This window comes from Oryctolagus cuniculus, chromosome 14 (genome assembly GCF_051225735.1).
Source record: "Oryctolagus cuniculus isolate XC-2025 breed Fujian yellow rabbit chromosome 14, ASM5122573v1, whole genome shotgun sequence".
NCBI lineage: Eukaryota > Metazoa > Chordata > Mammalia > Lagomorpha > Leporidae > Oryctolagus > Oryctolagus cuniculus.
In genome coordinates, this window is record NC_142880.1 from 91,356,318 (window position 1) to 91,379,024 (window position 22,707).

A 22,707-nucleotide genomic window follows, 5' to 3' on the forward strand; every position below is an offset into this window, starting at 1 on the left:
GACTCACTTCACACTTACATGTTCTCTCTCTGTTACTCCGGGCAGGAGTTTTGGAAGCTTTGTGCTGTTATATAACCAGGTTCTTTCTTCTTTCTGTCTAAGCTGGTGGAACTTCTGCTGAGAAAAAACTTTCTGAAACACTTTCTGGGTCTTCCAAGGATTTCCTGGGATTTCACTACATTAAGGAAAAGCCACACTCAAAGGTGTTTTGGAAACAGGTGCCTCTCTACCTAGGGGAATGGGGAGATGCCTGGGGGACAACACCTTCTAACTTGCTCCAGGCCCTCGGGTGTGGCTGAGAGGACCCGTGAGACCCACACTTGGCCTTGGCCTCGGCCTCCTGAAAATGCCACATGGATGCTTTGCTCTTCCCGAGGCTTCTCCAGGCGATGGCACAGTCACACCACCAGCTTTCTGCGTTATGCCCACTCTGCCCGGCAGTGCTTGGAACTCATTTCTTCATTTCACTATTGTGGGCTGCAAGGAAAGGCTGAACTCCAAACTCCTCCAGTTCTTGTGTCTTTCTTTAGTGGCCCATCCCTCCGTTTCTCTGCCATCCCGCACTTTACTGGGAGCAGCAATGGTAAGCCAGGCAGCACCGCCAGCACTTGGCTTACCAACTTTCTTAAGCTGGGTAACTCCCTGCAAGGCTTCCACATTCTACCTTTTGTATGACTTCAGGCAATAGTTCAGGAAGCTTTCTGCAATTCTGTAACAGAGTTCTCCCTTCTCCCCTCCTCCAATTTCCAGGAATACACTCCTGGGTCCTTTTAGCTTTTCTTTATTGGAGCAGAGCGTCTGTAACTTATATTATCCACTTAGCCATTTTACTTGTACGGTTTAGTGGCATTAATTCCATTTACCATATTGTGCAACCATGAACACTGTCTGTTTCAAACACTTTCTCGCCACTGCAAACAGAAACTGTAGCCAGTAACTAGTCACTACTTATTCTAGCCTTTCAGCTGTTTATGACCTAATTTATTTTCAGTCACCACTAATTTGCTTCTTACAGATACTTCAGAGACATAGGACCCTACAGTATTTGCCCTGTTGTATCTCACGTGTCTCTGCATAGTATTTTCAAGGTTTCTTGTAGCATCTATCTGGACTCCATTCCCTCCCTCCCTCCCTCCCTCCCTCCCTCCCTCCCTCCCTCCCTCCTTCCTTCCTTCCTTCCTTCCTTCCTTCCTTCTTTTAGATTTGTTTATTTATTTATTTATTTATTTGAAAGTCAGAGTTCACAGAGAGAGGAGAGGCAGAGAGAGAGAGAGAGAGATCTTCCATCTGATGGTTCACTCCCCAGTTGGCCACAGTAGCCAGAGCTGTGCCGATCCAAAGGCAGGAGCCCGCAGCTTCTTCCAGGTCTCCCACATGGGTGCAGGGGACCAAGAACTTAGGCCTTCTTCTACTGCTTTCCCAGGCCATGGCAGAGAGCTGAATTCCTTTCTTAAGGTTAGATAATACCCAGGTGTGTAGCTCTGCCGCATCTTCTTGTCCATTTCTCTATCAGCAAGCACCACTTCTTGATAGCTTTCAGCTGTTTTGTGTAACATGGTAATGGACTTTGGCACTTGAGGATCTGTGGAGGATTCTGATTGTTTTCTGTATATACCTAGGAGTAAAAACACTGGGTTGTCTGTTAATTCTGTGCTTAGATTTTTGAGGAATTGCCAACCTGCTTTCCAGAGTGGCTACAAACTGAATGAGGATTGCAGTTACTCCACATTGTGGCCAATGCTTGTTGTTTTCTGTTTCTTTTTTCAATTCTAGCCACCTAGCAGGTATGCAGTGACAGCTCAGCTGCGAGTTTGACTTCCCTCATAACTCACATTGTGAAATGTCTTCTTTATGTGCTTATCGGCCATTTGCATATCTTACTTGGGGAAGTTTTTATTCTAGTTCTTTGCCCATTTTCTAATAGGCTGTTTGTCATTTTTGTGGCTCCATTTTAATTCTTTATTCTATTTCCTTCTAAACCTTCCATGGCAGCTTCCCCAAGGCCAGAATACTACCAATGAAATCTGAATCAGATGGTTTAGGTTTCCATCACTGCTCTAACCATTCGTGATAGCTCCACACCCACTATCACGTTCTCGGGTGTTTTTACAGTAGTACCGTACTTCCAGGTATCAGAAGGGGTCTTTGAGAGTCACTTCACCACAATATCCCCATTCACCACCCTGTGAAAAACACTGTCTGTTTGCTCACAGTTTCTGGGGGATCATAGCCTAGCCCCCACTCCGTGGGTCTTTTATTTCAGGCACAGGTATAGACAGGGTCAAGGCCACGGCAGTCCTCTCTTCTCAGGCTCTGCGGTAGCAGGAGCTGCTCCAGGATCACGTGGTCATTGCCACCTCCTACTGCGGTATCTGGCGAAGGCTCCTGGTTTCTTGCTGCCTGTTAGCTGGAGCTGGTCCTCAACTCTTTGACACCTGGCCCTTCCTGAGCTTAACTTTTACTTCCGCAAAGTCAAGGAGAGAGAGATTTTCTGACGCAGCTGTCTCACGTGACAGTCACAGCCCTGACCTCCCTGACATCTTCTCCTGGTTGGAAGCACTCAGTGGGGGCGGATTGTTCCTGGTGTGAATTCCGGGAAGTGAGCATCATGGGGCCCACGGAAGAGCCTCCCAGGGATGGCCGGGAGCTCATTATGTAACCGCCCTGTGTCTGCATCCGTTACCTTTGTGTGCTTCATCCTGGGATGAGCCAAAGGATGCTCTTCACAGGTCGTTATTCTTGCCTCAAGAATCATCTCAAATGTCTTGATGGAGTTAATGGGTACACAGTGTCTCGGGTGCCATCAACTGTTTAATTCTTCCAGTAAAGCCCACAAAAGGACGGTTACTTTCAATGAATCAAGGAGGAAATAGTTTTTGAAAGGGTCTTCACTGATTCGTGCTAACAGAGGCAGCAGTGAGAGGCTAGCATGGACTTACGGCCATAATGGACACAGTTTGTAGCCCAAAGTGATATGGTGGAGCAAAGAACATGATGCAGGCTTGGTACTCTAATCTGTGTGGTACTAGGACAGGCCATTTGTTTCAAAGAGACTAGGTTTATGGAAAAGTAGATAACTTATGGAGAAATAATGCTTGGTCATTAGTTAGCTTTTAAGTACAAAATAAGAGTAAGCCCTCATGGACAAAATTAAAATATTAATATTTAACACATCATGAAATTTATCTGTGACTTTCTACGCTTTAAGATACTAAAGCCTACTGATGCGATGCCTTTAAAATAAATAAATCTAAAAAAGATACTGGAACCCGAACATAACTATAAAATTCCAGAAACATTTAGCTCGTTATGTGGTAAAGAAAGCATTGTGGTGAGGACCAGAGAAATGCAGAACCCACTGCTGGCCATGTGCAGATGTTTTATCCAGAAATTAGTCAAGGTTTAAACAAGCACGGATGCCCACATAACTGATTTCCCACTCCCATTTTTCTCTGTGTAGTTTATATATTTTAATTTTTTTAGTTATTTAAGATGCAGATAGAGAGTGAGTGAGCTCCTGTCCTCTGGTTCACTCTCCAAATGCTCTCGATGACTAGGGCTGGGCCAAGCCAAAGCTGGGTCTGGGAACTCATTTTAAGTCTCCCAAGTGGGTAGCAGAAACCTAATTACTTAAGGCCTCACCTCTGCCTCCCAGGTCTCACATTAGTAAGAAGCCAGAGTCAGGAACCGAGGCAGGCATCAAACTAGGGCGTTCTAATGTGGGGCACAGGCATCTTCACCAGCATCGTATTTGCTGGGCCAGACACCCACCCGAGTTTGTGTAGCTGAGTGAGATGGGAGCAGAGATTGGGGGTGAAGGTGAGGGGGTCTTGCTTTCTCACAGTTTTCTACGGAATGCAGACTTCATGGCGTATTATGTGCTATGAGTCTGAGCATTCTCTTGTGACGTGGATTCCTGAATGGAGACCCATCCTCAAAAGGACAGAGCTGATCTGGCCACCTCCATTTCCCCCGACCTCCCCTGTTAGAGGTGCTGCAGTTCCACAGGGTGACACCTTAGCCAAGCTTGGTGTGACGTCACAGGACTACTGTAGAAGGAGAGAGGAATGGAGGGAGGGAGTGAGGGAGAGAGGGAGGGAGAGTGAGAGGGAGGGAGGGAGGGAGGGAGGGAGAGTGAGAGGGAGGGAGAGTGAGAGGGAGGGAGGAAGGAAGGGAGGGAGGGAGGCAGGGAGGGAGGGAGGACTGATCTTAAAATGCAGCCCAGTAGACAACTTGGTAACACTGTTTGAGAGCTCTGTGTACAAGCGTACCCTAGCTTGGCCTGCAGTAGATTTTCAGCCACAGTAGCACGCCCAGCATTGTCACAGGTCAACTGCTCTGTAGGCTGAGGTGAGAAAGTATTTATGCACTGTCCTTTACGTTGCTATGGGGAAATGGTAGCTCAGTTGCTGGACTGTTTGTCAACAGTCAAGGTTTTTTAAGCACTTTTAGTAAGAGTTTCCCTTGCCATCCATTGGTTTGGGGGTGGGGGAGCTTTGAAGCTGAGGTTAGGGTTAAAGAGTCCAAGAAATACATTCTTCTCTGTGTTGGTGAATCGACTTTGAAATCGGAAGGGCTCTTCTCTTTCTCGTGGTGAGCACAGGGAGCTGCAGAGGGATATTTTTAATTAAAAGCTGAGCGTTCTCATATTCTGAGTTTTCTTGACTTCTTCAAAACATGTTCTGAAGACAAATGGCAGTTTCTTCCCAGGATAGTCCATTCGCCAACACAAATGCTAACATGTATTTATTATAAGACAATATGTTTGCATATACTTCCAAAAGTCAGGTCCTTTTAGCCTACTGTATCCCCATGTATCTTGGGTCTTCTGTAGAGAGGCCAGGCTCTCTCACTAAGGAGGCTTCTCCCCTCACCCCATTACACTTAGCAATGTGGGTGGGACTCTGAGCTCTGAGACAGGATGCTGGGAGACCATGGTGCCACCTCAAAAGGGAAACCTGACGTGTCTCTGTTTTCTCAATGACTGAAAGACAAAGAACAGTGATAACCTCTTAGTTCCATTGGCTGCATTAGGCCCCGCGTTGTGAAGTAGTGGGAGAAGCTGCTGTTTGCAACATCAGCATCCCGTATCGGAGAGATGGTTTGAGTCCTGGCTGCTCTACTTCCAACCCAGCTCCCTGCTAATGTGCCTAGGAAAGCAACAGAGGATGGCCCTAGTAACTGGGTCCCTGCCACCCAAATGGGAGACCAGGATGGAGTTTCTGGCTCCTGGTTTAGGCCTGGCCCAGCCTCAGCTTTTGTGGCCAGTTAGGGGTTGATCCATATGCCCTGCCTCCCTCCCTCCCTCTCTCTCTCTCTCTCTCTCCCTCTCCCCTCCTCTCCACCCCATATCTCTGTCTCTGTGTCTGTGTCTCTGCCTTTCAAGTAAATAAATAAGTATTTTTTAAAAGTAAAGAAACCAAGCTGTTGGCCTGCGTGGGCCTTGACCCTCCGAGCTCCGCATCAGCTGTGTCTCTCCGGGAGGAAGACTGCCTTCCACCTTAACGTGAGAGCGTGACTTTGGACTCGTGTTTGTCTTTCTGCATGTTAAGCACAGATGCCATATCACGTCTCCATCTGCAGCAGCAAACCCCTCTCTCTTCCTGCCTCCCCCTCCCTCCACCATCGTGTTTGCCTAGGTAGGGACAGCTCTTGCTGGGGCTGTGATTCAGTTTCCGCTGGGGGGCATTTGCTGCATCAGCGCCATCCACCTGTCCCATATGGCACAGCCCCTAACAGACCAAGAGCAGCTCATCGACTCTCAGAGGACCGTCCTCTCATCAGGATGAGCCAGCAGTCCCTGGGATGAGTCTCCAGTGTGACTGCCATGGTGCCTCCGTCCCTGGGATGAGTCTCCAGTGTGACTGCCATGGTGCCTCCGTCCCTGGGATGAGTCTCCAGTGTGACTCCCATGATGCCTCCGTCCCTGGGATGAGTCTCCAGTGTGACTCCCATGATGCCTCCGTCCCTGGGATGAGTCTCCAGTGTGACTGCCATGGTGCCTCCATCCCTGGGATGAGTCTCCAGTGTGACTGCCATGGTGCCTCCATCCCTGGGATGAGTCTCCAGTGTGACTGCCATGGTGCCTCCATCCCTGGGATGAGTCTCCAGTGTGACTGCCATGATGCCTCCGTCCCTGGGGTGTCTCCAGTGTGACTCCCATGATGCCTCCGTCCCTGGAGATGAGTCTCCAGTGTGACTGCCATGATGCCTCCGTCCCTGGGATGAGTCTCCAGTGTGACTCCCATGATGCCTCCGTCCCTGGGATGAGTCTCCAGTGTGACTCCCATGGTGCCTCTGTCCCTGGAGATGAGTCTCCAGTGTGACTGCCATGGTGCCTCTGTCCCTGGAGCTCTGTGGGACTTGCTCAGTTCTTCTGGAGTCCCAGTTCTGTCGCTCTATCAGTACCGATGGATCATTCCATTCCTTTCTACCTTTGCTCCCCGCTGCTTCCCAGTCACCTTTCTTTCTTCACTCTTCTGTTTCTACCTCCGTCCTTTCATGAACACATGAAGGTGTTGAGTGTCAGCCAGGCCTTGTTTCCTACTTCGTTCCTAGTGTCCCTGCTCCTGAAGCCCTCACGATCTCCAGGAGGTTTTTCAGGCTTGGAGGAAAAGACAAAACAAAAACACGGGAATCGGACCTGCATTTGCTTTCCGGAAACTACAGCCCCAGATTCCTTTTCCGGATTGTTGGCTACTGTTTGCCATCCTCTTTGACTCTTACACCTCCTTTGCTGTGTGTAGAGTGTGGTGATGCCACCATACAGTAAGATGGTGTTTCCAAGGATAGGTATTTGGTCTAGGGTAGAAACACCTGTGTCCCACATGAGCGTGCATGAACCTGAGTCACATCTCGGCACCTGACTCTAGCTTCCTGTTGGTGCAGATGCTGGGAGGCAGGAGGCAGTGGTTCCAGTAGTGGAGTCCCTGCCGTGTACATGGGAAACCTGGAATGCGTACCCAGCATCCAGCTTCGGCGTGGCCTAACCCTGGCCATTGCAGGCACTTGGGGAGTAAACCAATGGATGCGAGCACTAGCTCTCCTGGGTGTGCACATGTTCTCCCCCCCACCCCCACTCCCTGCCTCTCAGGGAAGTTGGTCTAAAAGATGGTGTTTTCTGTCCTGCGCATTCTGAGCTTGTTTCTCTTCCTGTGTTCAACTCAAGCGAGCGCACCTGTATCAGGAGGCGCCCAGTGACTCCCTTTGCATAGTGTCCTGAAGGTCAAGTCTGTACCAGCACAGGTATACCTGAAGGTGGCTGGCCAATGGGAAACTTCACGCTCTGCTTCTGGCAGAGGGACTGGCAGGGGAGGAAGATGTGGGGGGGAACCTCTCATCCTAGAGTCTAAATTTGGGCTTAGTAGACTGACTATTGGTTTTCAACAGCCCTTTCATCTACACAGTGTGTCCTGCTGTATTTAACCATGTTCACAGTCATTTCTTCCTCCCTATAACCTGTACATGGAGACTGTTTCCTTCGTTTGTTTGTTTTCCTCGTTTCGCTCCATTTCATGTGTAGTATTCAAGATCGAAGGGAAATGTGGCTCACCATGGGGCTAAAGCATGCTTTGGTATGGAGCAGGAGATTGGGGAAATCCCTCTATTTGTAGAAGTATAGAGGCTTATTCAATCACTTCAAATATTAGCATAGATATTTGTAGAGTTGTATCCGAATTCCTTTTGAGTATCTGATGGTCTTTTAAATATTAACATCATTCTGAGAGCCTACAAGTTAGTTTTAAGATACTATAAAGTAAGCAGTAGATAGCTTGGACCTTTGTGTTAAACTCATGCTTTAACTTTTTAAAAATTTGACCTAATAAGATTATGGGACTTCGGTGATTCACGAATGAGAACTGAATTTGATGTAAAACTGCACTGACTTTGTATTCTTAACCTACTTTGTTTTTCCCTGTTTATGTTTAGATGAATGCCCCATCTTGATACTTGGTATATGCTCATATTTTTGGGTGTCTGTTTGAAGGGTTCTGTTTTGTTTTGTTTCTCCTTTAATTGGCTGCACAGGAAGATCCATCTTGCATTGTGAGTTTAGCAGTTTTTTTTCGTCCTCTGCCGCACACCCCATTGTCTGTGCACACACAGCATGGCCAGCGTCACGTCTGCCTCCTGAATGGCGCCACCGCTCCAAACACAAACAGCCCGTCCACCCTGAGCATGCCCATGTGGTCAGCATCCGGGCAGGGACGGCGAGTGGAGGAGTCCGCAGTCTCCTGGGGCACTAAACCCTTTCCTTCTCCTGTTGGCTTCCTCCTTCCAGATACTGCAACGAGCATCTGCTGTGCCCCCCCCACATGTTCTGGACGGGCTGGGGTCCTTGGGAACGGTGCACAGCCCAGTGCGGGGGCGGCATACAAGCACGTCGCAGGACCTGCGAGAACGGGCCCGACTGCACAGGCTGCAGCGTGGTGAGTAGCCTCCTCCTCATGCCCAGCCCACAACACAGAGCAGGGGTCCAGACTCAATGTGCACTAAATGTTTTGCACACACTAGGTGTTCTGCAGGCTTGGTATGCTACATGCCTGTGAAGCTGTGCACACAGTAGGTGCTCGGCACACACTAAACGCCCTGCAGAGACTAAATGTTCTGTGGTCGTGGCAGTTCCGGGCACTGGATGCTCTGCACACACTGGGTCTCCTGCATCCGCGGGGTTCTGTGATCACGTGTCCGGACACGGAATGCCGAGCTCACGCTGACGCTGTGAGTCAGGCTCTGAGGATCGAGACCGTCTGGAGGAAGTCCTGGAAGTGGAACGTCGCCGGAAGCCTTCTGAACGTAGTGTTCACATGAGCTAACCGCCCCAGGAGTTTTTCAGCTCTGACGAACTTGAGCCAGCCAAATTCTGCTCACTCGGTTTGCTTTGACAAAAAGGAGGGAGCTGTCCAGGCCAAGCCGCCACTAAGGCAGAGGTCTGGGGAGGAGCTGTCACGCTGTGAGGGTCAGGTAACTCGCTGAAGTCAGAGCAGGTCAGCACCAACTCAGGGGACACAGACAACATACGGCTTTGTTTTGCTGTGGCCTCAGCAGTTCCTATTTCTGTTACCCGTCACATATAATTCCACTTGGGTAGCTCTGTCCCAGCGCCCTGCGGCTGCACTCATGCTGCCTCTGTAAGAACAGCTGAGACCTGGGCCTGCTGGGCTCTCGCCTCCCATGCCTGGGAGGGTTTGCTGGATGAGCTTGGCAGAGGAGGCTTGGCTCAGCCTCCTTCCCCTGAGCTTCCCGCTGGTCTCTGCGACACTTGCATCAGTTCCCGGGGCTGAGCTGTGTTCCTGTGCCGCTGTAGAGCTGCCTCTGTGAGATGTGAGAGACGCACGCTCCAGATAGCCTTGGGGAGGTCAGACAGAGGAATGGGGCTAAGAGGTGGTTTGTCAGTTATCACACCAGGCCCACGGAGACTTTTCTTACTGGCTTTGCAATTGGATTTCTTCCTCTTCATGCTGACAAAGATGCTGGAATAGCACTAATGAAATCCGTTACGGTTCCTCCCTGGTCTGACTAAATGAACTTGACGATGAAAAACCCTGGTGTGCAGTTTAGGATGCTGTAGTGCAGATGCTGACATTTGAGGTTGTTTAGTAAGATGTGACAGGTGAATCTGCGAGCGCTCACGTGTTCTTGGACGCCGACTCAAACGGGCTGCCTTCATTCTTTGCATCCGCTGCTCCTGCTGGCTTGGGGACTGTGTACCCACACGAAGGTTTGTCTCACCTGCTGGGAACCCTGGGGAGGGGTGACCTGAGCCCATCTTGCATCTTTCCTTGCAACACAAAAATCCAGGGGAGACTTCACATCACTCGCTCCCTTCTTGTGCACTGACCTCGATAATTATATTCAAAAATCAGTTTAATGAAAGAAAAACCGCATGACCGTGAGAGTGTATGTGTCTCTTCTGTTGTTATTGGAATGTGTGGGCATGTGTGTGCTTGCAATCTATCTGATTATAAACACAAAACTGGAAAGTCTTTCTAAAATGTCAGTGTACTTGTTGCTTCATTTATTACAGTTTTATGGTTTATGAACCAAATGTCACCTGAGCTTGTAGAAAAATATCATTAGTCTCCAATGAGGCTAATGTCAGTTTCTAGGTGTTTTTGTTTTTCCCACCGAATCTGCTGGCTGGCTGCTTCCAGGAAGGCGATGTGACGGCGCAGAGGCAGCCAGGCGCTGCATGGTAGCAGCCAGCATCTGCTTTTCTGCTTTTCTCTCCACGAGGCTTTTCCTGTGCATCCCAGTCGCCGCTCCTGGGAGACAGGAAGGAGCACCAGCACATGCCAGTCCAGGGCCATCGCTGAGGGCAGGGCAGACAAGGCTTCTTTGGGTTGCTCGGGAAATGTATCCTCTCAGTTGAGTTACTCGGGAAATGTATCCTCTCAGTTGAGTTCCCGAGAAGATTGTTTTAAAATGATGCTTATTTAGCAAAAGCAACATGAGTGTTTGGTCTTTGTAGTCCACCTGCAGTTCATAGATCTTTGGCTACAAAGCCTATGTGTTCATGAAGAAGGTCTGATTTGTTTTTCTTTTTTGTGCCCATCAGGATAGAAGCTGTCAGTGTAGGTAATTCATTGAATCAGGAGCCATCTCCAGCTGGATGGCAGCAGTGGGTTTGTGAGTCTCACGTTAGAGGAGGGGTGACGGTCGCTCCCACCCGGTGCGACTGTGCCAGGTTCTGGCAACAGGTTCGTGTTGAAGTTTTCTGTCCTACTCTTTTTTCTTAATTGCCATTCCCCGGTATGCTGAGCCCCTGCTTGTTAAAAACTGCAGTCTACAAAGTCAGTGCTGTTTCCACAGCAAGCGCTACGTCTGTGCGAAGTATAAGAACCTGCATTTCCTGATTATTACAGCAGCTTAAGAGTTGCTGACTTCATGTTCAAGTACAAGCAGGTTATGTAAACTCAGGAGTCTGTTGTCTCCACTACTTGAAGCTGAATCCTCACCAAGATTTCCTGGCATCTCCTTGTCTTTGGGTAGTCATCAGGCCTTCTGTGGATCTCTGTATACGAGGTTCGGGGCAGACAGTGGCGGCCGTTTGGCATGAGTTGCCACTTCTCTCCGGGAGACCCTGAGTATAAAATTCCAAACCTCGAAGGCACGGGAGCCTGCAGCCTTGGCTTAGTTTGTGGGCATGGCTGACAGACCCAGCAGGACTTGGGCCTGGTGCTGCCTTTTCATTGCGTGAGGTGGAGAGCTGCTTGTTGCCTTCTGGGCTTCTGTCTCTTCCTCCACAAAGCACAGGGCTGGGCACTGAAACTGGTGGTTCTGTCACTGGGCCGTGAGAGTCCAGCTGCCTGAGGACCATGTTAGCAAATACCGCGCCCTGAGGGCAGAGGGCCCTGATGAGCCTGGAGATCCATCAGTGCTCAAAAACCAGACGTCGCTGGCGCCGCGGCTCACTAGGCTAATCCTCCGCCTAGCGGCGCCGGCACACCGGGCTCTAGTTCCGGTCGGGGCGCCGGATTCTGTCCCGGTTGCCCCTCTTCCAGGCCAGCTCTCTGCTGTGGCCCAGGAGTGCAGTGGAGGATGGCCCAAGTGCTTGGGCCCTGCACCCCATGGGAGACCAGAAGAAGCACCTGGCTCCTGCCTTCAGATCAGTGTGGTGTGCAGGCCGCAGCACGCCGGCCACGGCGGCCATTGGAGGGTGAACCAACGGCAAAGGAAGACCTTTCTCTCTGTCTCTCTCTCTCACTGTCCGCTCTGCCTGTCAAAAAAAAAAAAAAAAAAAAAAAAAAAAAACAAAAAACGAACCGTGGACTCCGCATTCCAACCAAGTGCATGGACAACCATAGCAGCCCCTGGGGTCCTCCGGGCTCGCTCCACCCCAAGTCTGCCAGTGTTCCCTGCACGGCTGCGGCCCCATAAGACAGGTGCACAGGAACAACAGCCCCCTCCCACCTCCTGGCTGTACCTCCAAGCCACCAGGAAACCTGAGGTGCTGTTCCACCCCTCCAGTGGGTGTCTTCAAGTGACATACGGTCACTAGTACCTGACTGACAAAGCCATTTGAAAGACCATATATAGGGGCCGGCGCTGTGGCTCACTTGGTTAATTCTGTGCCGGCATTACATATGGGTGCCAGGTTCTAGTCCCGATTGCTCCTCTTGCAGTCCAGCTCTCTGCTGTGGCCCGGGAGTGCAGTTGAAGATGGCCCAAGTGCTTGGGCCCCTGTACCCACATGGGAAACCAGGAAGAAGCACCTGGTTCCTGGCTTCGGATCGGTGCAGCGCCGGCCATAGCAGCCATTTGGGGGGTGAGCCAATGGAAGGAAGACCTTTCTCTCTGTCTCTCTCTCTCTCTCTCTCACTGTCTATAACTCTACCTGTCAAATTAATAAAAAAAAAAAACATATAATACATGATGTCCATATATGGGAGTGCTTCAGAAAGTTTTTGAGAAATGGAATTAAAAGATATTTTATTGTGAAAGAAATTGAAACCCATGCATCATGCTCTATCCTGGCCCAGTGTCAAATCTGAGTGTTCATAAAGTAGAAATTATCACCATCATTATTAGCATCAGTGATTTTAAGAAAAATAAAAGTTCTTCCCTTAAATACAATAACAAGTACAAGCTACATATTTTATTACATTTTAAATTTCTTTACATTAATATTTTTATTAATGTATAGATATTATTTTGTATTAATATACCTCATTAAGTCAAATGAATCAATTGCATGTTATATTGTTACATTTATATTAATAAGTATAGTAATTATAGTAATACACATATGTTGATAGAATGATATTATGGTAACAATTTTGTTTCTATTATATTGACATATATTAATAGAATATGTTTATATTAATTATCTTTCAATATTGGTTTCATTTTTACCTTATTTTGAGAATAGCCAATAATCACAATGGTATTTGTTAAATCGGGTCTTACAAATCCTGACATAAAATGTATTGTCAAATTAAAACTTTCATTATGATTGCATATATTAAATTAGAGCCATACAAACTGGACTTATTATTTAGGCTTGTTATGACATCCTGAAGTTCTGTGTTACACAATAAAACCACCTTTGTCGGGGACCTACTGTGTGCCGTGCACTCTACTGGGAGTCATTAAAATGCTTCATGTTCCTTCTCCACACATCCCCACAAGGCACTTTTCAATGTTGCTTCTACTTGAAGATGGTAAAACTTTAGTTGAGGAAGATTAATGAACCTGTCCAGTAGTGAGTTGCTAGTGGGGGACTGGACCAGAATTTGAGAACTGGGCACAAGTAAAATTTAATGGCTCAGCTCCATTGGCATATATATTTGGAGAGAAAATGTGCCCGACATTCCTTCACCCCCTTTTAGGACCCAGTGTAGTCGTTGAAAGAATGAGTTTTGTGTCTTCCTGTAGCACTTCTCTTGTCCATTAGCACCCTTGGCTTTCATAACAGTATGAGCTTTTTCTTTCCATTAAGAGATTATCTTGAGCATGAAAATTACTTGAAAACAAACTCAAAGCACAAATCTTAATTTTCTGTTTAGGTTGAACGTTACAATATATGAACGGAAGAAAGCTATGTTTCACTGTGTTGTGTAAGTAGGACCGCTTCTTTAATGAAACTCAGAATTCCCTCACAGGTTTAGCCAATGTGTAAAAGAACAAAGCTAAAGATGGTGTCAGTTATGGCAGAAATAATTTAAAAAGGGAAACAGACTTAGCATTGCCAGCTCTATATTTCTTACTGAAATATCACACAAAGTGTAACACAGTTGACCAAAAGCTATGATTTAAGATACCAACGGGAAACATATGGTAGATATTTATTGCCTAGATACAAAAGGAGCAGACCACAGAAGGCCCAGTGGGGTTAAGAAGAAAAGACATTGCAATCAATACATGCTATCCAGAGGGGCTCTGTGGAGGTTAATCAGAGTTGATACAACACACTGAAATTTGTTTGTGTCCAATAACGGTTCTATGGATAAATTTAAGAGCAAGTGAAACCTGGCAATTTGCAGTTGAAATAGGTCGTGACATACAAAAACTATTGGCAATATCATAAAATACCTTGTTTTATGTAGCACATTAGGGTTTGCAAAATGCTTTGGGGAATGTCACCTCACCTATTGCTGATTTTCCATGAGGGAAAACCAAGACCCATAGAAAAACTAGTTTGGCACCTGAAACCCTGCAGGTAGAAGGGCAAGACCCCGATCCAAGTCTTGTGCCCTGAGGTCCTGGGTAAACCCAGGGTCCTGTGGCCCTTTCAGAAAATGCAGTAAGATTCACAGACAAGAGATAGTGTCCCACACACTCCAAACTAGATCCATTTAAAGGCCCGACAGGAACGTTTTGTATTGTTTTAGTCTCAGCTGAATTTGCCTGCAGCCAGTAACACCTGGGTTAGCTCAGTTTTAAAGGACTCCAGTAAGATGATGAGGATTATTTTAAGTTCATTTTTTTTAAAGTGTGAGCTGCATGTGACTTTCTGTGCTTAATCCTACCATTCTTATTTGGAATTCCAGTTCAGAACCAATCTTCAGTATTTTCCAATAAATGGTCTATGTCTTTCTTGGATCTTTAGAAATAGCAAGTAATTATAGTCTTCTTAATTGAGTGATCTTTTAAAGCACACTATAGACAATTTTTATACTTTCATTTCAATAAATAATGTCATCTCAGCTTCTGACAGTGTGGTTTCCCTGAGTGTGAATAATCTAAGGAAGTAAAAGCATAGCTTTACAAGGCATTTTCAAAAATATTTTCAGAACGTTCAGATGTATAACTCAATAGACTTTGATAGAATGTTGATTTCTGGGACGCTAGTGTCTATTAATTCCCAGTCTTGCCTGTAGCAAGTGAGCAATAGTTGAATGCTCTTTGGACAATTTATGCCTCTAGTTTTAGAAGATTCATTTGCCTTCTACCTAGATTACTGAAATGATCCGTAATACCTCATCTAATTTTTTAGCACTAAGAAAAACAGCTTCCTTGCAGTGGTCTCTACTTTTTCTTTAAAACGGACAAGACCAGCTCTCTGCTGTGGCCCGGGAGGGCAGTGGAGGATGGCCCAAGTCCTTGGGTCCTGCACCCACATGGGAGACCAGGAGAAGCACCTGGCTTTGGATCGGTGCAGCGCTGGCCATGGTGGCCATTTGGGGAGTGAACCAACGGAGGGAAGACCTTCCTCTCTCTCTATCTCTCACTGTCTATAACTCTACCTGTCAAGTAAAAAAGAAAATTAAAATAAAAGGGACAGAGACACCTCCTTTTGTCATCAAATAGAGGGGAAAGGTCACCTGGGAGAGACAAGGTTTTCTTTGAGCAAGTTGCTTGTCTGCTGGCTTGTCTTGCAGTTGTTAGTTCCCTTTGTGTTCCTGCCTAGTATGTCTTCATTTTGAAATCCACTTAGAGATTCATAGTCCTCAGAGGGTGGGCTAATTTATGGGGAGATGCAGAGAAAGTTTTCGGTTTGTTTACTTTTGTTTGCTTCATTGTTTGTGCTGTGTAAACCCAGTCCTCATTAAATTCTCTGTGTTGGTTAAAGGATCGCTGTTTTAGTTTGGGTTGAGATCTATTTCCAAATGTGTGTTTGCTGCCCTTACCTCACTGACACAGACTCTGGTCTGGGCTGTTGTTGGTGCTGTTTGTGGGAATGGCTGGAAGTTTCTCTTACTTTCATGAGCCTTGTGGCCTTTCTGGTTTGGATACAACTAATTGTATCTATTAAATACAAAATACCATTTTATCACCCCAAAAGTCAATTTTCTCAAATCAAGTATAATTAAGTCAAATGGTTGATTCTTAGTCCAGTGAAAACATACAGAATTGTTTAAGATGATTTTTTATTAAAAGGCAGAGTGACAGGGACAGAGTTTTTTTTGTTGTTGTTTTGTTTGTTTTTGTTTGTTTTTTGACAGGCAGAGTGGACAGTGAGAGAGACAGAGAGAAAGGTCTTCCTTTGCCGTTGGTTCACCCTCCAATGGCTGCCGTGGCTGGTGCACCGCGCTGATCCAATGGCAGGAGCCAGGTGCTTCTCCTGGTCTCCCATGGGGTGCAGGGCCCAAGCACTTGAGCTATCCTCCACTGCACTCCTGGGCCACAGCAGAGAGCTGGCCTGGAAGAGGGGCAACCGGGACAGAATCCGGCGCCCCGACCGGGACTAGAACCCGGTGTGCCGGCGCCGCAAGGTGGAGGATTAGCCTAGTGAGCTGCGGCACCGGCCAGGGACAGAGTTTTACGATGACTCTGCCTCAGCAGGAAAGCGAGGGGAGCCCTGTTGGGCTGGTCATGAAGCCGCTGCTGTGGACTGTAAGGCTGATGGCCTGCTGGCAGACGGGGAAGCCTGCAGAAGCTTCTGGAAATGCCTGACGCCCATGACCCCCCATAGGGGAGGCTGTGCCCAGTCTCCAGGAGCCTAGAGGAGATTCACAAGAAGCCACCAGAAGTGCGGCTGCTTCCCTGGCGGGAGCTGCTCACACCTTGCCTGCAGGTGGGACGGAGGAAGGGCTGTGTAGCCCTCAAAGCGCTGGCTATCCCTTGTTTCCTGAAAACGCACCCTGACCGCAGAAGGGCAGAGAGATTAGGATAGGATGGCGCAGCCCAGCGGGGGCCCTCCTGTGTGGCCCACAGGAGTAGAGCTGTCGCAGAATCCCTGCGGTCACACAGCCGTGGGCCCTGACTCCTGAGCTCGGTTACGTGTTGTGGTCCGCCAGGCCCTTTCTTTAGCACGGTGATTCTCCATCAGGTGGACGAGTTCTTGCCTTGGACCCATGAGAGCGGAACTGCTGGGGTTCCTAGGAAAGGTGTCCTTGTCCCTTTGCAAGAGACATAGGAAGGGAAATCTCCCTTCTTCCTCTGTGCACAGCAGCTGGAGCTACTGCCCGAGGTGGGTGCCGGGTCAGGGAGGACGGGGACGGGGCGAAGCAAGGGAGATGGCGCTGTGGATACCGGGGGCTGTGCTGCCAGGAGCCACCCTGGCTGGAGAGCTCAGCCAAAGCTAGGGGCTGAGATCAGAAGCTCCCTGTGGCTCCAGGTAGTTTGAGTCCTGGTCTTCCTTAAGAACCTCTGTTTCTGGTGGAGATGTGAGGTTTTCACAGAATCCATTTCCCTGAAAGTGAAACAAACAACCTTGATCTTCACAAAGAGGGTCACAGGATGAACCTTTGGTTGTAAAATGTGTTCGCTTATGCTTCTAGATTTTCTTCTCCAAACCAGACGATTGCTCTCTCCCCCTGAAATTTGCTGTGACCGCTCTCTGGGCTTGGGAACACCAGACTTGCAGGCTTGTGTCAGGGAATATCTGTGAAGAGCTTGGCGATATGCAAGGTTGTCAGTAAAAATGCCACATTTTTCAGTGTTTTGAAGAAGTTGTTGTGGGTACAAAACAATTGCGAGAGAGGGCAGATGGCCACAAAAGTGCAAGTTTTCTCAGATTCAGTAGCGCAGGTTTGGCAATCAAGGTTAAGCATGACACATGATGTAGATGGAGAGAACAGAGAAGTGATGGATTATAGGAATTAATCCATCAAAAGTCCACGTGTAAGACACGTAAATACTGGTCTACACTGTCTAGAAATTGCAGTTGGTGTGGTGATCTGGAATATTTCACCAAAATGTGTTATTTATAGTGCTAGAAGGCTCTGTTGCAGACAGCTCTTTGATTTTACTTAAAAAAAAAATTAAGGCTTTTTTTTCCTGCCTACCTAAATTCAAACATAGTGACTGAAAAAGTAAGTGAAAGGAGGTTTTCATGAAGGGAGATTTTCTTCTGGAAAAGTGACTTAAGTGTTACACAAGTATTGCTTTCAGAGTTTACTAATAAATTCCATGATAAAGATGCCGCAGTACCTAACAAAAATACCTAAGATTTCCTTATGGAAATATAGTAACAGTGTTCTCAAGTGTAACAGTTTCCACATAACAAACAGGAGTACGAAGCCTTTTTAGACATCAGTGAACACATGCACACAGAACAGATTATTCTGTAGGGTAACTAACAGCCATAGGAAATCTATGTCTCTGTTCTAAAAAACATGACTGATTCTTTTTGTTTTTGCAATGCATAATATTTTTTATTCTGCATGGTTAACATACAGAATACCCCCACTCCCCTTGAGAAAACATATCTAAAGCCCACGTTGTGGAACATAGAATGCTTAGCCATTAATTGATAATATATAAGTGACTCAAATAGAAATGAATGCAAATGCATACTCTCCAAATGTCCTAAGAATATATCACAGCATGGATAAGGTGAAGAAAAGTGTTTAGATTTACCACTACATTCGGAATTCTTCTGGTTGTTCTGCACTGAGGGTGTCGCAGGAGAAGGAGGTGAACAGGTAATGCCAGGGCCTTAACTGAGCAATGAGTAATGAAATGCAGCTTTCTAAGTTTAAAACTTGGAAAGGGCTTCCTTTACAAACATCCAGAGAGTGCTCTTTTCCAAATGCATCTTTGATCATCTTCAGTTGTGGACTTACTGACAGCTTTGACTGATTATGCATTATCTATCGAGAACATTCATTGGCCCTTTTAGTCAATTTAATGCCTCTCCCAAATCAGGCACTTACTGTTGGTCGATTTCTGTAGCTCACCTCCTCTGCTGTGGCTGCATGTGCACTGGCCACCGAAATTAAAAGACAGTGCTCTTCTGGAATTAGCATTGCCAATTCTTTTTTTTTTTTTTTTTTTTAAGCAATTCAGGTGTACAGACAACGCACCCTACTAGAAGGTGCACTGATGTCGTGTCTGCATCTGAGGACTTCTGCCAGGTGTGCAGCTCGCTGCTCCAGAATGGGCTCTGTCTCATTTGTACCTTTCGGTATCTCCTTCTTCCTTCACCTTTAAGGATCACTGCTTCAGTGCAGCAGATCCCTGCGCAGGCTGGGCCATGGCTCCAGGAGGCAGGCACAGCCCTTACTGCAACCTGGGCTGAGATTGCGTGAAAACAACGTTCTTTCCTCCTCACCTCCCAGTCTGAGACCTGTGGCTGCCCCAGCCTACGGGGAGGTGGAAGCAGCTGTGAGCACGCTGAGAGGCATTCTGCCCCAACAGACTAACTCTGAAGTCCAGTGAAGGCACAGTTAAACCACAGCCTGCAGACATACCCTGCACAGAACACTGTCCTCTGCTAATTGCGTGTGCTCCCTGTGGTGTGGTCCTACTTTGACTCACTCAGGGCCAAAGAGCGGCATCCTCCACAGGCATCCCAGATGTGCCTGGACTCACGTTTCCGTGCCTACCTCTGAGCAGCCACGTTTCCATCCACCGTTTATTTAGTAAAAAATGAAGCTGGCGCTGTGATGGGCTCTGGGCACACCAGGCTGCAGGCTGGACACTGCAGAGGGAGTGCTCCTGTGGGAGGGAGGAGCCTGAGCGGTCCAGGGCCAGATGGTCCCTCGCCCCTGTTTGTTTTCCTGCCTTGCCTTCTTTGGTTTCTTTTTTCCCAAGATTTATTTATTTATTTGAAAGAGCCATGGCACGGAGAGAGAGAGCGAGCGAGTGAGGAGCGAAAGAGCGAGTGAGCACATTCTCCCATCTACTGGCTCACTCCCTAGCTGGACACAAAGCCAGGGCCAGCACAGCTGGAGCTAGGAGCCAGGAGCTTCTTCCTGGTCTCCTGGGTGGGTCGCAGGGACCCAAACACTCAGGCCATTTTCCACTGCTTTCCCATACCATTGTCACGGAGTGAGCTGGGTCAGAAATGGAGCATGTGGGCTCAGGGCACTGGTGCAGTAGGTTGATCCTCTGCCTGCAGTGCCAACATCCCATATGGGCCCTGGTTCTAGTTTCGGTTGCTCCTCTTCTGATCCAGCTCTCTGCTATGGCCTGGGAAAGCAGTGGAAGATGGCCCAAATCCTTGGGCCCCTGCACCCACATAGGAGACCCAGAAGAAGCTCCTGGCTTCTGGCTTTGGATCAGCCCAGCTTCTACTGTTGCAGCCATTTGGGGAGTGAACCAGCAGATGGAAGACCTCTCTCTGTGTTTCTGTAACTCTACCTGTCAAATAAAAAAATTTTTAAAAAAAGAGTGAAGCAGCCCATATGGCAAGCGGTCTCTCTGCCACAATGCCAGCCCCTTCATTGCATTGTTTCTGCGTGCTGTCGCTGTTATTCACAACTTGCTTTTGAAACATTTGCTTATTGAAATATTTTGAATTACAAATTATTGTACTTTTGAGGGGCAGTGTGACATTTCAGTATAATGTGTACTGGTCAAATCAAGGTAAATGGCATTTTCTCACCTTTGTATTAATTCATGACAGGAACCTGAACACCTCTCAAATTTGCTAAGAAATTACAGAACAGGCTGTTGTGAACTGCGGCCGGCCCACTGTGCCGTGTGGCTCTAGGCGCTTGCTCCCTCTGCCTGACTGATCAGGTACCCGTTTCCCAGTCCTCCTTCCCCCAGGCCTCCCCGTCTCTAGTAATTAGTATTCTGTGTTCACATTGCGTTTTCTAAGCTTCCACACCTGAGGGAGAACAGCAGCATTTGTCTTTCTGTGGCTGGCTTCCTTCTCTTAATATCATGTCCTCCAGTTCCATCCGTTTGGGGGAAAATGACAGATTTTCATTATTTTACGGCTGAATAATAATGCACTGTGTGTGTGTGTGTGTATATATATATACACACCACATTTTTAAGATTTATTCGTCTGTTTTTAACTAATTATTTTCATTTTGTTTGAAAGGGTGGGAGAAGGAAGGAGGGGAGAAAGAGAGAGATCTTCCATATGCTGATTCACTCCCTTGGGTGCCTACAGGAGCCAGGACTAGACCCAGAATTCCACTCTGATTTGGCTAGTGGGTGGCAGGGACCCATGTACTGGAGCCACCGCCTGCTGCATGGTATTGGGTGCGTTAGCAGGAAGCTGGAAGGGAGGTCGAGGACCTAGAGCTGACAACAGACTCTCTGGGACAGAATGTGGGTGTCCTAAGTGGAGATCTGCCTGTCTGCCCAGTGCCTGCACCTACGCTGGGTCTGCTGTTGGACACCGTGGTTGAATCTGCATTTCGGCTCTTGTGCACAATGCTGCAATAAACATGGTAGAGCGGGTGTCTCTTTGATAGAATGGCTTCAAGTCTCATGGATCTATACCCAGTAGTGGGATGGCTGGATCATGTAGCAGTTCTATTTCTAGTTTATTGAGTTTTTTTGTTTGTTTGTTTGTTTGTTTTTGGGGGGGGGGAATCTTCATGTGGTTTTCCACAGTGACAGCACTTATTTACATTCCCACCCAGCAAACAGTATGTAAGCATTCTCCTTTCTCCACATCCTCCCCAGCATTTGTTACTTTTTGTCTCTTTGATAACAGCCTTTGTAACTGGGATGAGGTGAAATCTCATTGTGGTTTTGATTTGCATTTCTCTAGTGGCTAGTGGTCCTTTGGGTGTTTATTAACTGGGTTGTTTTGTGGTCCTTTGCTTCTTTATTAAATGGGTTATTTTGTTCCTGTTAAGTTTATTTTTTGAGTTTCTGATGTATTTTAGATATTAATCGTTTGTCAGGTAAATAACTTGCAAATATGTTCTACTGTTGGTATTTATCTCTTCAATGGATAAGTATTTTCTTTGCTGTCCAGAAGCATCTTGATACGATCTCACTCGTCTACTTTTTATTTTTTTGCTTGTGCTTTTGGGGTCTTATCCAAAAAATCTTTGCTTATCCAAATGTTTTAAAGTTCTTCTCCTATGTTTTCTTCTAGCAAATTCATAGTCCCGGGTCTTACATTTGGTTCTTTGATCCATGCTGAGTTGTTTTTCTTTTTTTGTGTTTGTGGTGTGTGAAAAATGAAATCCAATTTCATTCTCAACACATGTGCATCCAGTTTTGCCAGCATTATTTATTAAAGAGATTGTCCTTTCTCCAGTGTCTGTCCATAGCATCTTAACCTAAAAATCAGTTGGCCATATGCGTGTTGCTTCATTACTGGGTTCTCTATTCTGCTCCCTTGATTTCTGTATTGGATTTTATTCAGTGTCTTGCTATTTTATTTAATATATTACAGTATGCTTTGATGTTAAGTGCTGTGATACTACTAGCTTTATTATAATTATTATCATTCTACATTTGCTAAAGACTACTTTGGCTTTTCTGATCTTTTGTCGATCTATATGAACTTTTGGATTATTTTTTCTGTTTCTGTGAAGAGTGCCATTGGTACTTTCATGGGGATTGCAGTGACTGTAGATTCATTTGGGTAATATGGAAATGTTAGTACTATTAATTCTTCCAGCCCATAAACGTATTTTTCCTTTTTTCTTGTCCTCCATGATTCTTTCATCAGTATTCTATAATTTTTATTCCAGAGATATCTTGCTTTTGTTAAGTTTATTCTTAAATATTCCTGTAGCTCTTGTGAGTAGAATTGCTTTCCTGATTCCCTTCCAGCAAGATTTTTACTGGTGTAGGAAACTGTGGGCTTCTGTGGGCTGATTTTGTGTTGTCAGCTTTTCTGAGTTTTTTCATCAGTTCTAACAGTTTTTTCATGGAATTTTTTTTCCACATGATCTGCAAGCCTGGATATTTTTATTTCATCCTTTGTAGTTTAGTTGTTTTTCTTTTTCTTTTCCCTAATTGTTCTTGCTAAGAAGACTACTACTATATGGAAGGGTGGAAGTGGACCCTCTGTTGTATACCAGACCTTAGGGAAAACACTTCCAGCTTTTCCCCACCCAGCACAGTTGTGGGATTTTCATAAGTATCCTTTATTACTTTGAGATTTATTCCTTCTAG

At 46.7% G+C, this 22,707-nt stretch overlaps 1 protein-coding gene across 14 annotated transcripts in view; it reads left to right on the plus strand.

The window, feature by feature from the left end:
• Positions 1-22,707, plus strand: part of SEMA5A (semaphorin 5A) — a 479,052-nt gene that overhangs the window by 399,016 nt on the left and 57,329 nt on the right. For all 14 annotated transcript variants that reach the window (XM_070056841.2, XM_070056840.2, XM_070056845.2 and 11 more), the window contains one exon: positions 8,282-8,429. In XM_070056841.2, the coding sequence (XP_069912942.1) occupies positions 8,282-8,429 (148 nt within the window). The remainder of the gene's footprint in view (positions 1-8,281; positions 8,430-22,707) is intronic.